The 16,409-nt window shown below is 40.3% G+C and overlaps 1 protein-coding gene across 6 annotated transcripts in view; it reads right to left on the bottom strand.

Moving 5' to 3' along the window:
* Window positions 1-293: 293 nt before the first annotated feature.
* The window catches only part of ADGRG6 (adhesion G protein-coupled receptor G6), a 172,964-nt gene continuing 156,848 nt past the window's right edge, over window positions 294-16,409 (bottom strand). For 5 of the 6 annotated variants that reach the window (XM_084622436.1, XM_084622438.1, XM_084622434.1 and 2 more), the window contains 3 exons: window positions 13,689-13,790; window positions 10,074-10,226; window positions 294-3,813 (listed from right to left, as the gene is read on the bottom strand). In XM_084622436.1, coding sequence (XP_084478562.1) covers window positions 3,635-3,813; window positions 10,074-10,226; window positions 13,689-13,790 — 434 coding nt within the window. In that variant the 3' untranslated portion in view covers window positions 294-3,634. Of the gene's footprint in view, window positions 3,814-6,696; window positions 6,744-10,073; window positions 10,227-13,688; window positions 13,791-16,409 lie in introns of all 6 variants that reach the window. The other variant, XM_084622439.1, reaches the window with a different exon arrangement.

Here is a 16,409-nt window from a genome sequence, read left to right as displayed (position 1 = left end):
CCTGCTAAGATATTGAAGTTATACTTAAGGGCCAAGTCCTGCCCCTAGAAACAAATGGAGATGAATAACTAACTACCTTGGTATAAATCAGAGTTTAAGATGATCTGTTTATAGTCATGTGAAAATACCATGCCAGCATATAGTATAGGATTTCTGCTTTTGTTCCCCTTTCAGTGTGTTAATATAACTGGGTTGCCATTAAATGAATGCCATTAAATGAATTCTCTTCAGTCATGCATTGGATTTGGCATTGAATTAATCGCAACAAGAAAAAAGGAATTCTGCAAAATACATTCCCGGCTGAAGTGGATTTATTCCCAGAGTTTTGGCTATGCAAACCCCAGTGCACATACTGAATAAGCAGCAGCTTATTTTCCAACATTCCACCAAACAATGTTTTCTCATTGAACTGTAAGAAAGAAAAAGTCATTATTAAAATATTTTAATTCTTTGTAACACTAATAACATGAATATTTATTTGAAAAATATTTCTTTCCACTTTAGTCCATCTTTAAATCAGTTACACTAACTTCCACTAACTAATATTTCAAATTACTGTCATTTTTCCCTCATATTGGTAAAAGATACAACTACAGTAAACTATTTCACAATTTTGGAAAAAGTATGAGAGATTATTCTTTCCCTCTCCTCCTATGATGAATCAGAAGCTTAAAATAACAAGGACAGAGATTATGGAGCTAACATATATGTTGACATATTTAACCTCACAAATAAATAAGTATATACAAGGGAGGTTGTTACATCAACAACAAAGTAGAGATTTTACATTGCAAAAGTGAGAGCATTCAAGAACATCTGACATAGACAGTTAAGGACTACTACATGGTAGTAAAAAAAGAGCAAATTCTTAATTTAGCAAAAATATAGGCAACTGTACATTAATCTGTTGGTTAGGTTACAGCTAGGCTTCAGCCAGGATACTTCTTTTACTTCATATTTTATTGAACGATTGTGTTTCATTAATTCCTCAATGTCCAGAAATATTTTCTTTTCCTTCTTGTCACTGTAGAACATCCTAGACAGGTAGAAATCTCACAGTAAGCTACTATCTGACAACTATTATCTACTGCGGGAGGCAGGTGGGATGATAATATACAAGTTCTGTAAATGCTCACACATAAATTTTCCCTAAATTCTTTCCCTTGATAAAAGTATTTGACCAAATTCATCCCTAGTATAATTACATTTGAAGTCAATAGGGATGGATTTAGCTTATACAGTCATGAAAGGATTTTGCTCTAATATGAAAAAGGTTTGATCAGGTAATTTGTAGGACCTTTACTTCACAATAGTATTTCAGGATTGAATGTGATTAAAATATATTTCTCCCCTGGAGTGATCAAGGTATTTATAGTTAAGGATAATATTCCATTTGTGTGGGCACAGAATAAAATGATCTTTATAAACAAGTGGATGCAAAGAGCCCATAAAGGTACAAATCCAAATACCCTATTACTGAACATCTAATTGCTTCTTAACTGAGAATCAATAGCTGTATGACATCAGACCAGTGGTTTGTGGAAGTGTGATGAACAAAACTGATAGAAATTTTTAGGTAAAAATAATTTGATGAAAAAAGGTCTTTTGGGGAAAATGTTCTTCATTTTTTAAATTTTTTTTTTGAATTTTCATGGAAAAATCCCATTTTCTGGCCAGCTCTATTACTGACATTTTAAATGAAATGTGCATTTACAGGTGTTTCACAATTTGGCATGGGTTTCTACCAGGACTGGCTCGAGGCACCAGCAAAGCAAGCAGGTGCTTGGGGTGGCACATTTCCAGGGGCGGCATCCGGCCACCCTTTTTTGCGGGGGGCAGTTGCGCTCTTGGAGCTGCGCCACTTAGACGGGGCGAAGGCGCCGCACCCCTGGCCTCAGTGGGAAGGGGAAGCCCCAGCCCCGGGATGCTGAGCTGCCAGGGCCCAGCCGCTACCTGGGGAGGAGAGGGCGAGTCCGGCCGGGGCTGCGCCACCGCATCTAAGCACTGGCTGCTGCGCTGCCTTGTGCCACCCCTTATATCGGGGCTTGTCGGCGCGGCTGGGCGGGGGAGGGGGGAAAGCCCTTGCAGGCACTGGGAGAAGGGGACGTCACTCCCTCCGCTTCCAGCGCCGCCTGTGAGCCCCAGCCCCACCTGAGCTTGGGGTGGCAAAAAACCTAGAGCCGGCCCTGGTTTCTGCATATTTTCAAGAATAGTTGTACACTTTTGATAATAGGGTTAGAAATGGCCATATTGTGCCACGGCTTGGAAAAGTAAAGTATTTTATGTTCTTCTTTGTCTTCTGCACACACTTCTGTGCATAGCACAACGATACAGAACTCAGTTTACGTTGCTTGGTCATTGCATCTCAAACAGTACAGATCTATATTTAGTTTAATCAGCTGATGCCAGTGAAAGCTTGAAGCTATGGATGATGCAAGTCCACATGTAGATGCTGAATGCTATTGTGTAATGTAGTGTGACCTTGAGAGCCTTCACAGATTGCAATGTCATGTGACAGAAGTTCTCTGTACACGCAATATGGCCACAATATAGAAAATGGACAAGTTAACGTGTGGGCTTACAAGGGATCTGCAATGTATTGTAACTGATAAATTTATAGCACTATATGATTTACAAAGTGTGGGGTCCTTTGTAATATTTGCTATGAATGTACATGCTAACAACTCCTATTTCACTTGACCAACATGAGCACTCTGCATGGGCTCACACATACCAATGTGGGGGTTACAATGGGAGGTGCTGCTTTTTTGTACATCAATGAAACGTATGCCTCTGTGTAAAGTCTGGAATTAGGTTATTTACTGATGTTGCACCAACTGAAACCACACACACAGGTATGGGCTTAAAATTTGCAGGAGGGTTCTCAGGGGCTTGCACACCCTTATCATGAGCAAATCCTGGTGCGCATGTATGTGATAAATGCTTTTCTGTGCACACAGATACAATGTGGTCCAGCATATACAGAAACTAGTCTGTAAGCAATATTTAGATCCAATTTTCTTTGTGTGGTTAGCCCTGAAGATTTACTTATTCATTTGGTCAAAATAACCTTTGACACTGAAGTTAGGGTTTTCCTCACCTGTGGAAAACACTGTCAACAATGGACACCTAAACATCAAGAGTTTAGCAAATACAGTCAGGAAAATCCACATTTCTCATGAAGAAGAGTCTGACTAAGAAAGCTGCATCCAAGAGCTTGTGTGTACTGTGGGATACTTCTCCTGTTTTCTCTAACAGACCAAGTCTTCTACCCATTCAGATCTGACATTATTGAGAGATGGGCTTATGGAACTTCTTCAGTTTTGCAAATATACACATAGGATCACACCTAAATTAGCTGTCCCAATATCCTGTTGGCTGGCATACAGCTGATGTTTGAAAACAGTCTTTATTTCATGGTGGGAAAATGTCAGTATCAATACTAAATGACTGACTCTCTTAATGGTGAAAAAACCTTTTCTCGAGAAGAAGCTGTTAAGAGGATGACAATATACCATGGGAAAAATGACTACATCTGGTAATACAATTCTCCCCACTCAGTCTCCAAGTATTCCATTGTTTAGAATTTCCAGGCTTCGTGTTGTCTCTGTGGTTCAGAAGTTCAGAAGCCCAATCAGAACTTTGTGCTATGGCTGAATGTGTCTGACATCATGATATTTTTATAGAAGTTGTCTGAGTGAGCACTGCAGTACCCCTTGACTTTGTCAATAACCTGATGGACTGGGATGATTGGTGTCTGCTCTCCGTCCACTTGGGCAAATTTTGATGCGGGCTTGTCAACAAAAGTATTGTCTAGGAAGGGGAAAATAAACAGGAACAGGAAATTAGGCCTTTAAAAACAAGATCATTATTTACCAGATTTGTCACCTGCAGCCAATCCTCCTCTACATTACTTTAGGTAATTTATTTTTTCAATTATATTGCTCTGCTGATTTTTGATATAGCCAATCAATAGTTTGACATTATACCTTCTATGTTCTTTTCAGTTATACGCTATAGACTAAATTCTACACATTCTAACCTACATATCTGGAATCCTAGCCTCTCTGCTCAGTCCTTTCCTGAAACTATTCCCATATCACTCCTTTTGCTTATGCTGCAACTATATCAAGGCACAGTAGGATCCATTAGTTTATCTGCTGAAGATTCCAGCTACAGAACTCTCAAATTACAAAGGTTGTCTGGGTATTACAATATTACAGGATGGGGGTGATGCAAGCATTGCTTTGGTAACATTTGGTAAATAGTGCCCCACCCTACTGAATCAAATAATGAAATAGCTGAAAAATGCAAGTGAAAAGCATGTAATAGTATGATAAAATGTTTTCAAATAACAGTTAAACAGTTTTCAAATAACACAACAAAAAAAAGCACAGAAAGCAGCAGAAGATGATTCCAAATAAAAATAGATGAGCAGATTTTAAAACTGGCCTGATTCTTACAATTGCATCTATTTGACTTCCTAGAACATGGAGAATACAAGGAGAGCTGAGGAGCTATGTTTGTGGTTTGTGGCACTAAATGGATGTGGAAAACTCGTATGTTTTCATGTTTCATGTGCTCTAAACTAAGAATGAAGCAGGAGATAAAAAGAAAGAAGACAGTTCACTCTTTGCCCCCCCCCACCCCATTTCACTTTCAAAAATCTACATCCCACTGTGTCTGATGATGTCAGTAATGCTTCTGATGACCACACCATACATTATTATCACCATATACCCAAGCTGGTTTGAAGGGCATTTTACACAGAGGACACAGGAATATCTGAGTACTCAGGTATAAGGAGAAAGTATTTTGTTTCTGCTGTATGGATCATCATCGTTCTCCACGTTACCTGATACCGACTAAGGCTTATTCAAAGAGGGGCTTGAATATCTCCACAACTGCCACCTTTATCCCTGTAGCCTTCACTCATATAGCCTCCACTGTGGTACTTTTCTTCAAAGAAGACAAGCATCCACTTGTGCGGCTAACAGCATTGCAGTTCTGAGTCTGACCAGTAGGGAGAGCTCATGTAGTGAGCAATCATTACCTCCTCTTTTTAGACTGTATTTAATGAGTTCCACAATCTCTTCCAACCTGCTCTTTGGGATCAGAATTTCTCTTTTTAACCCAAGTCTGATATGACCCAACACAAAATTTGATAGCAAGATGAATGGCTGCATGAAACAATGCTCTCCACTGCTGGCACTTTAGTCAACCAGCTTAATACTGCTTATAGTAAAACCACCGTCAGATAGTTCTTCTGAAAAAGGTAATTTTATTTAAATCAGTGTATTTTATTATATTAATATTAGAATGTTTTATATAAAATATTATATAAAATAAATATGCTGCTTACCAATGAAAACAGAATGAAAATGCGGGTTTCAGAAAAGATTTAACAATGGTACCAAGCTATAGTTCTCATAAAGATTTGCAATATGAAATGCTGCTGCATTGCACGTAAAAGAGAAATGGATCGCATAGAAGAAAATCTAAACAGTTTCAGTATGAACAAAAGAACAGGCAGTTTAAGAATGATATTTCTTCAAAGCGGGTGAAAATGGCTAATGAATTACCAGCAAATAACCCCTTGTACTACTGAAAATGGCTGGGTACTATGTGTTCTTTAATTTAATTTACTCACTAGCCAATAGTTTTACATTTTGAGGTTTTTCTATTTATTTTGTTTAAAAGGAGTTTAAAATGAGAATTCTTGTTTCCAGAGAAGACTGTTTCAGTACCCAAAAAATGATTATGCACATTCAAACAGCTTCATTAAACCTAACTCTCATTTTCCAAAACATTTTTTGTACTCTGTATACCTATCCAAAGCTCTCTGGAGTGAATGGGAGTCTTCTAGTTGAGTTAAACGGGCTTTGGATCAGACCCTATAGATGAAATCTTGGCCCACTGAAGTCAATGCGAGTTTTGCCATTGATATCTGTGGAGTTAGTATTTCAGCATATATGACCTTTCAGTGCTTCAGGTGACTGCTTTCTGTCAGTCCCATATCACAGCTGTGTCACATGATTCAGAAAACTCATGAAAATGGTTTCTTTTGTCGATTCTACTAAACAAATTCTCAACTTGAGTAGTAATACACAACAAAGTTTCTAGGCATATTTGAAAAATACGATCTGTCATTCAGATCTAATTTTGATGTAATTGAAAGATATTTAAAACCAATAGCTAGGAGATTGGCTTCTATAATGGCTATAGGCCCAAATAAAGAGACAATTTCTAGAACCCTGGCATTACCTTTCATACGTTCATTCCTTCTAGAAATGTACTGTGATATATCTAGCAATTCACCACATAACTTTTGACAGTGGGGTGTTTTTTTTGGGTCTTTTTGCTTTCAAATGCACTTTTTTTGTTTAAAATTAATGTTATTTTTCTTTATCAGGCATCACATGGTGAACATTAATACTGTGACAGTGTACGTTTTCTAGAAGGGTAATCTTTCAGATACCCCATGCTCCATGCAGAGTATAGACAACCAGAGTTTGAAGCATATTTGCCTTTTGAATTACAGCCAATCAGCTTCAATAACAAAAAGATGAATAGTGAAGCATAAGCAGTATTTCTGATTAGCAACAGTCCTTTTGGTGTCAATTAGGACTTCATGCACGTGATTCCCCCTCCACCCTGTTGAAATCATGCATTCAACAAAAATGATGCACACTTTACCTGGAATGTTCCACCTCTGCTGAGGAAATGCTCTTAGAAGACATTATCTATACCATAAACATATGAATGTCTGGGTCAATTCCAGGGATCAACAACCACGTTAACAGCTACCAAGATATACATCTATTACACTGTATACTAAAAATGGTTATAGATTCACCAAGATAACAATTTGAGTAGATTAGCTGTGCAAAAATCTGAACCAATTGGATAAAAAATAACTTCTGAATTTTTTTTTATGCCATGAAAACTTGTTTGAGAACCAATGTAGATATCTGAAAAAACTGGATCCAGCCAAAAGTACTTTACAGTGTCACCGGTAGAAAAAGTGAAATAAAATGTATATTTGAAATGGTCAAGGGGAAAGGAAATCACTATAATATTAAAAAGAATGCAGAATATTTTGGTGCTTCTATAATGTCCATTAAATTATTGCATTACCATCTATGACCCAATTCAGGAAAGTCCTGAAACTTGTAATTAAATCCATCCCTATCCAGGACGCACTTAGTCACTTGCTAAGCTTTAAGCATATGATTAAGTGTTTTCCTGCGTGAAGATGCTTTTCTGAATTGGGCCTGAGGGGTTTGATTCATGGCCAGGGTGATGGAGGTGCAATTGCAATATGAAGTGTACACAATACAGCTGTGCCTTTGAGGAGCTTCATTCGAAAGGGCATATCGTAATAGCACTATTTAGAGTTTCAATTAAGAGCGAGGTTGTTTTAAATTCCAGCTCCTCTAGTATCCAGTGGAGGCTGCTCAGGAAATGTGTGGAGTCAGCTCATCTCTTGGGCCTTTGGCCACACCTTCACGGCTAGCCCTTTGTGGAAATAGTGGTGGTGGCAGGTTTGTTCTGCTGTAACTCCCCTTTTAATAGGATTTTTCTACCACCAAGGTCTTGCAGCCCAGGTGCCACTGGCAAAGTACATAAAACTCCATGACTAGTGTAGTTAACTCTCAATTAAAAACATATAAGTAGTTACTTGGGCATAAGAACCTAGCTTGAGTAATAAAAACATCCTGTAGAAATGTTCCCTTATATGGACAACATTCTCGGTTCATTTCAGAACCTCTCATCTGATGTCTCATCTCCCTGCATGCAGAGGCTCTGACTACTTTTAGTGGGGATATGCACAGGTAGGAAGAGCAGAATGTTGAGTCTTGATCTTCAATAAGGTTCTGAGCGGAGAGTTTTGCCTAAGGTTAAAAAATATTTAGTACCTGGTCTGATCATTATTCCAAAAGGATTGTCTCCCAGTTTATTTGAAGGTATAATACATTTGTTTGTTTTTTTATATTTTTGTTCTTCCTCTTTCTGCTTACATTTTATTATCTGGAGCCTTTTTTATTTCTCTTAATGCATGAATTCATTTTCTTTTAAGACTGCACTTTAGAAGCACTAAAAGTAGTGAAAACGCATGATCAGGCATGCTCTAATTGCTAATGTTCTACAAAGGCCCTAATTTACCAAAGCATTTAAGTATGTATTTAATTTTAAGTATGTTTTTGTCTTTAAGCACAGGCTTGCTGTGATCCAACAGAAAATAAGTGTTGATATAAAACTGCTGCATAGGACTCTAACGTCTCAGCTGTCATTAGCATAAATGGAATTGTATGTCACCAGTACCACAAACTGAACTGAGAACGTGCTGTGGATTGAACCACAGAGAGATATACGTGACTCTATAACATATAAAATTTGACACATCTACAGTATGGTCAGCAGGGAACAAGAGAATGTAACCAGGTACTATCTGCTGAGTTGGCATTGCTGTAGTGTCATAATAGCAGCACGCTTACTGAAATAAACCAAACACTATGAAAGCCGACGTGGGGAGGAAACGCCTTTTATATGGTAAAGACAGCTGGAAATAGGGGCGGGGAGCACTCTGCACAAGGGGATGGGCTGCATGGCTGGTCAGTGTTAAGCAGTGTGAGCTAATGGGTTTGGCAGTGGCAGTCACAAGTGCTAGGATTTGGTTCTGAAGACTGTGAGTGTTAGAGGCACAAAGCCAGCAGAAAGCCTGGTGTGAGCAGGACCATGAGGGGAAATGGATGGACAAGGCTTCTGGGAGCCAGAGTTCACTGAACAGGCACATTGGAGGAATTCTGATCCAGGGAATTTCTTTCTGTTGTTTGTTTCCACTGTGTTTAGGGAAACAGGACTTTGTGTAGGTTCTTTGTAAGCAAATAAGATTACACCAATAAAATACCTGACTCGTATTAACGTCTCATAATTGAAACAATCCTGCAAGGCCTGGAATACTGGCTAACTGCTCAGACCAAAGAGGCAACATAAACGTTTGAAAAACTGGATCTAACCAGCCAGCTATAGTCCACCTGAATGAACCACATGACAAGGAGAAGGAAAAGCAGGAAGGTAATTCCTGGTACTAAGCCACATCGCCTGTTCAGACTGTGGGCAAAATTCACCTCTCCAAACCATACAGTGAAACTTGACGCTGATGCTCTGTTCTCCATATTTGTGTAGAGCTTCAGCTGATGTCAGTAGGAGATCTACACATGAAAGAGACTGGAGTATCAGATGTGGGACTAGTCTCGTGAATCTGTGAAGTGTATTTAGTATTATAAGAAGTCTGAAAGTTCCTTCTAGTCATTTCATTTAAGCCAAGTCTGTATTTTTGAAATTATTCATAAAGGAGATGATGATTTCAAGGAGTGAATCTAACAGATTTTTTTAAAATATTCCTAGAATAAGTACATGATTATTTTGTGTGAATGGAATATAGAGATATAGATGGTCCCTTTTATTACACACATGACATCTGAACAGCTATGTAGTAACTACTGTATGCTATTTGTAAAAGGTGGAAAACAGTGTATATTTTTTAACACAGTACGATCAAACCTCCAAATTACTACATTTACTGACAAAGGGACAAATGGAAGTTAAATGGCAGGCAGCTTGTTCCAGTAGTCAGTAGCCTGGAGTGGAGCTCAGAAGATAGGGGCTCTATCCCAACTCTGCTTCTAGCCTGCTGTGTGACTGTGGGAAAGTTGCATCACCTCTCTGTGCCTCTGTTTCTGTAACATGGGCTACTATTACCTACCTACCTTTTAAATCTTTGGGTAAAAGTGCTATGTAAGAGCTAAGTAGTTTTATTAAATATACTTTTTATATCACAATAAAATTCCAAGATTAGATATTTACCATGGTTGGTGACTCTTGCCTCATGACAGCCCTTAACTAAAGAAAAAAACGTTTTTTAAAATGCTCAGTTGACTTCTACTCAGTGATGTCTTTTATACATGAAGGTAACACAAGTCACTGACATACCTATTGTGCAAAGTAAACAGTCACAATTTGAAGCACCATACCAGAAAGATCTCTTTGATGTACGAGAAATGACCCACCTGTATGGCTGTTTCTTTTGAAGTATGTATTTGAAGTGGATTTAGATTTGGATGTCAGGTAGGTTGAGTTGGAACCAATAGAACTGGAGGACAAGGATTTCCCAAGATTGTCTGAGCTTTTCTTTATAATATTAGTTGCTGTCTTGCTCCAGTCTGAAAATGAATAGGCATTTTTTAAAAATCATTCATTTCTATTAGCACTAAAGTCCTGCTTCTCTCAAGATTTAATTTCCAAGCATCAGAAGCACTTTTTACATTACTTATAACAAAGTGGTCTGCTCTAGTTCTTGTCTGGTGGCATTTTTTTGTTATTTAGAAGGCAGGACTATTTCAAGATGCTTTACTTTGTTATTAAGGATGACATTAAAGAACAGCAGTTGATATTTCCACTTTCTAGATAGGGTTAAAACTAATTGATGGTCAGAGGTGGTGTATTTCTGAGTTGCCCAAAGATGCTCAACCCCCGATCCGCCCCAGGCCCCTCCCCCACTCCACCCCTTCCCCCAAGCTCCCACCCGCCTCTTCCCACTCCTGCCCCACTTTTCCCCCTCCCCTGAGCATGCCCTGCCCTCACTTGTCCCCTTTCCCCCAAATGCCTCCTGTATGCCACTGAACAGCTGATCGCGGTAGGTGGGAGGCACGGGGAGGAGAGGGAGGAGCTGATTGAGGGGGCTGCCGGTGGGTGCTGAGCACCCTTATTTTTTTGCTGGAGCACCCGTGGCATCGGTGCCTCTGTTGATGGGGTAGTCGAAATGGCATTGCCAAACTTCTTATAAAATTAACAACAACTACTATTCTTTATTTGTATTCTGGTAATGCCAAGAGAGCCCAGTAAGGGATTGGGACCCTGTACTGACAGTTTTGGGTGCACGAGGAATAAACAGTCAGGTACCTACTCTTTTTTTTATGATTAAAAAGAACAATGCAAAGAAATGTGGCTCACAAGCACAGATAACCAATGGTTATCTCCATAATTTTAAATCTTAGACTGTGAGTTCTGTAGGGCAAGGACTGTGAGGAAGGTCCATCAAGAATGGAGTGGGAAGAACCAAGGTGACTTTTTGCCACCTTTGCACTCTTGCAATTCTGGATCTGTGTGGCTGGATTCTAATTTACACCTGGCTAGACATTCCAGCAGCAAGAGATTGTTGGGATCTGAGGTTGCCCTGGCCATACCCTCTGTGCTGAGGGATCCAGGAGAAAGGGTGTATGAGGGCTATTACTATGGCTACTCCATGCAGGGATTCCCCTTCTAAAGAGGAATCATAAGGGGCTGGACCTGTTAGATCTAAGGCTGCTTTGTACTGCTGAATTTGGACCCTGGGTTCTCCTATATATGTGTACAGTACCTAACCCATTGATATAATAATAATATACCTTTGAATGGAATAACTTTAAATGATCTAATTTGCATCTAATTTAGATTGTTGCTAAACTAAGCTTTTTTTACAACTGAAACAAACAATCCCTCTCTCAGTCATTCCCTCCTCCCCCAAATTCGGACAAAAAGTTACTTCGTGATTAAATGTTGTTAGAATATTGACATTCCGAACCTCACAATGTATGTTTCAAAATTAGTACATACAGGAGTAAATTTAACAGCTAATTTTACAAAACATATTGCAACACATACCTGCATGTAAGGTTAGTTTCAAATCCTTGTTCCTTTTGTGGTTCTTACTATTATAATGTATTCTTCTGGGAGAAAAGTAATCCACATGAAGAGGGGCCCAAACAAAGAACTATGTACCACTTAAATCTTTAATGCTTGGTTTATGTAAGCAGCAGGACTTTATCTTGACTCTTTGCACTAGGGTGAATTTTACTATTTTTGTGATGCTAACCATGACAACATGCAGATTTTTGATCAGATCGTGTTCTAAGGTTCATTTAAATCTGATCATGTTTTTAAATCTTATTTGATTTAAGTTGCAGTGGGGGAGGTTTAGATTGGATATTAGGAAAAACTTTTTCACTAAGAGGGTGGTGAAACACTGGAATGCGTTACCTAGGGAGGTGGTAGAATCTCCTTCCTTAGAGGTTTTTAAGGTCAGGCTTGACAAAGCCCTGGCTGGGATGATTTAACTGGGAATTGGTCCTGCTTTGAGCAGGGGGTTGGACTAGATGACCTTCTGGGGTCCCTTCCAACCCTGATATTCTATGATTCTATGATTTATACTCTACTCTTCCAGCTGCTAATGGTGTCATGCTGACCCTCCTTAACAAACCAGCCAGCAGTGAAGAGTTGGTAAGCATAAAAAGTAATTATGCCACATAAAGTACCACCCCTGAAGTCCTTGAATGCTTCAAACTTTTATTGCTATCCTCCCCAAAGTCTGCCAAGAGCAGTGTAAAAATCTGGAAATAATTTGGTCCATCTGCAGTTGCCAGTTCATGATTTACAAGGCATGCGTGTTGGAAACTGAATGCATGAAATAATCTGGATGCCTGATCAGAATTAATGTATCTTTCCTAGTTTGTGTTAACTTTGATTTCATGAGTCAGGATTTCTTAATATGAAATGACAATATAAGATTCATCACAGCTTACAGTGAGAATGCCTCACCTGTTGGCATTAAAGTAATTAGGACAAAATGGTATTACACTAAATTGCCCAAGGCCATGGAGTCACACACAATGCCAATTTACACCAGCCAAGGCTCTGACCGTTGGTTTGTGAGTAAGTATCATATGGTCAAAAGTGTAAGCATCCACATTGCTGCAACTCACTTCAAATCTTTAGGTCAGACAGTGGATTTATGGTTTACATAGAAAAAATATGATTTCTGAGAGTATATCAAACTGTGGCATGTTAATGTGACTTCAATGGAGCAATGCTGATTTACACTAGCTGAGGAGTTGGGCCAATATTATCAACACATTGGGAAGTGGCTTTTGTGCCTGCGGAAGGCCCAGAGCAATAGGTGTTTGCTATGGGGAGCAGCAGCAGCGAGTTCCCACAAGGGAACCTCACATTCCCTGCCACTTTGAGATCCTGTTTGTAGGAAGGGACATCAGTTTCTGAGTGTGCTCAAGCCTCTTTCACTCTGCCCCTGGTAAATCTCTTCTGGGTACTGTGGTTTCTATGGCAATAGTACTGAGGGGGAAAGAGCTAGGATGCACACAGGACACATGTGAGGTTGAAAGATCCCTGCTTCAGCAGTTCAGCATATGGCTCTTGTGAAGCACCTCCAATATTCCCTCCACATTAGTCTGATAGCCCACAGGATCACTTGGCCTTGCACAAGCCCCTCATACATAGGGAAAAGGGGCCAGATTTGACCCTCTGAATCCTTATTTAAACAATGAATCACTGTTGCTGTAAAACAAAAGGGACTTCCAAAGCCATGCTCACAGCATTGCAAAATTTACCAGCTGGCTTCACTGGAAAACTTCAAGGGAGGACTGGAGACTTTTTTGTGGAGCGCTCTCTGAAGAGTCCCTAGGCAATCATTATTACAGTCATAGGCTAATAATAATCATGTTCCTTACTCTTTCCACATCTGTGGCCTAAATTGTGTTAAATACAAGAGACCAAAGCAGTGCACCTGGCCTTTTCCAGTCTACTGCTGCATCTCAGAAGTGGAGACATGAAATAGGCATGCTGTTTTTCACCTGAGTTGTCTGCCAATCGGAATCTGCCACAGCAGAGATGTCTCCTCCATTGTTTCTGCACATTCTCTTTCATAGCACAGTGGAATACAAATATAAATAAACCTGCAAGCAAATGGACAAATCAGAATTTTATTTGTATAAAATCTTAATGTTGCAAACATTCTGAATACCACTATGAACTGGTCCTCGTCATCAACCTGCGTCACTGAGGTGTACAAGGTAAAAGATGCTCGAGTCACTGAATGCTTAGCCATCCTCTAGGTTTTACACAACCATGACTTTCATTGACTTGAAAGAGCATTCATTTGGCGCTCATAAACACTGCAAGATAAAGACCTCCAAAGCCAAGTACAGCTTTCTTTCTACGCTGAGGGAGATTTTTCCTGTTTAACGCCTAGTATTCCAGATCTACAGGGCCAACTTTTTAAATATTGGAGACTGGAAGTCTCTGCACCAATAAAGTGCACAAGAAAGATCATCACTATTTGCATAAATATTTACTGACTATTAGTGTGAAAATGGGGAAAATACATTTGTAAATTACTATGGAGGTGCCCACCGAGCCATTTCTGCCTGGTTTGTGCATACACTTGTTGTAAATGTGCCTACACAGGCAGGTGCACACATCTGTAAGCAGCATTTTTTTGCATGCAGATCTACAGCCACCAATTTTCAGAATGCAGTCCTGTGTTGCTAAGAAGCTTGTCATTTGGGTTAATGGTACAACTGTAATAGTTCCACAGAGATACTCCAGCGCTAATTTTGAAAGCAGAAATAGGAATTATAACATGAGCCTGGCCCTTCACGGGTAGGCGTTAGTTGTGGAATCTTCCATCTCTCTCTGGCTTGGCATGTGCTTGCTTCATTCTCATTAACTGAGGCAGAGCCAAGGCTGAACCTGAGGGCAAAATTCTAATGCCAGATCCCTAAATGATTATATCTGTAAAATGATTTAAGTGAGATCTATTGTGGGCCTAAATGCTTAACTGGTGTTCTTTGGAGATTCGTCTGTTTCCTAAACATGCTTAACTCCGTGTGCTCATGTCTACTGGGATTTAGAGGGTGGAACAACAAGACAGTTTGGGGTTTGGAAAATATTGTCTGAATCATTAAAAAAAATCATTACTAGCAAACATCTCAGTACCTGGGCACTGGTGTACTTTGGCACGTACAATTGGGCATGGACCTGGGTCTCTACCCTAAAACATTGCCCAAACTGAGCTCAGTGAGGACTGAAACCTGCTTGCTTTGTTATCTTCTGGTGATGGCTGAATAATGAAAAATGTTGCTTGCAAATTATTTGATACTTGACAAAAAAAAATGGTAAGAACTAAAATTCAGGAAGTACAAAACCAATTAAAATCCTAACTACTGAGCTTGTGAAGGCCTTACAAATGGAACGATGGCACTTCTAATGGTCTTTCTTTATGCAAAACAGTAACTTTTGGATACTGCATCTGATCAATTCCGAAATATGAAAGAAAGATCTAGAGACAAGGTGGGAGAGGGTATCTTTCACTGGACCAATTTCTGTTGGTGAGAGAGACAATCACCTCACCCACCTTATCTCTCTAAGATCCTGGGACTCACAGAGCTGCAGCTACACTGCACACAAGCAAAGTTCTAGGCATCAGCTGGCAGAACTCTGTTTTTCCATTTTCTGATTTTCTGCAATAAGTGTGTGTGTGTCTGGGGGGGAGGAATACAGAGAGCATCTGAATTTGATTAGCACAGCCACAGTTGCAGTCACCTTTGCAGTCGTCTATAGATCAAATAACTGGCTGATGTCACCCATTAACTCCTTCCAGCATAACAATACCCCATCTCATCTCAGCCCCTCCTCACAAGGAGTTTGACATGTTTACTCCCTGCATGACTTATCACGTGGTGAGAAAAAGACAAATAACTAGGGGTGTGTTAGGAGTGGGGGCTGGGAGAAATAGGAGTGTGTACACAGCCTCTGGCATGGGAAGGGACAATGGGGGACCCTAGTAGGGGGGGAGGAATAGGGGGCACAAAGAACCCTGATGTGTGGGGGATATTGGGGACCCCTGCTATGCGGGGAAGAGGGAATGGGGGCACACACAGAGATCCTGTCATGGGTGTGGGGAATTGGAGACCCTAGTATTAGGAAGGGGAGAAGGGCTGCACACAACCCCCAGCTGGAACAGCTCAGGGAAGTTGCAAGAAGGCCCTGGAATGGAGGGGGATGGGAGGATGGCACACAGGGAGCTTTTGGGATGGAATGGAGGGATGCAAGGAATCACTAGTATGTAAATAAGATCCATGAAATGCGCAACCCTCTAGTACATAAAGTTTGTTACTGCATCAGAGCCTAAATGCAAATACAACACTTTATACATTACTTGCCCCTTTCTATTACTTAAAGTATGTGCTTCCCTTCAAGCACCTGAATAACCCCACTGAAATCAACAGGATTTCTCACATACTGCAAGTTAAGCTTGGATGTAAGTGCATTGCTGAGTGCATTGGGAACTTAATGCAGAGCTGGGCAAACTATGGCCCACGGGCCACATCCGGCCCATAGGACCCTCCTGCCCCGCCCCTGAGCTCCTAGCCTGGGAGGCTAGCCCCCGACCCCTCCCCTGCAGCCTCAGCATGCTGCGCCGCTGGCACAATGCTCTGGGTGGCAGGGCAGCGCAGTTGCAGAGTTGCAGCCTGATCCAGTGCTCTGGGTGGCGCGGCTGTAGTGCTCCAGAC

This window comes from Lepidochelys olivacea, assembly GCF_965140295.1.
Source record: "Lepidochelys olivacea isolate rLepOli2 genome assembly, chromosome: 3".
Classification (NCBI taxonomy): domain Eukaryota; kingdom Metazoa; phylum Chordata; order Testudines; family Cheloniidae; genus Lepidochelys; species Lepidochelys olivacea.
Note: the sequence above shows the minus strand (reverse complement) of the source record. Positions and strands in the feature narration are given on the sequence as shown.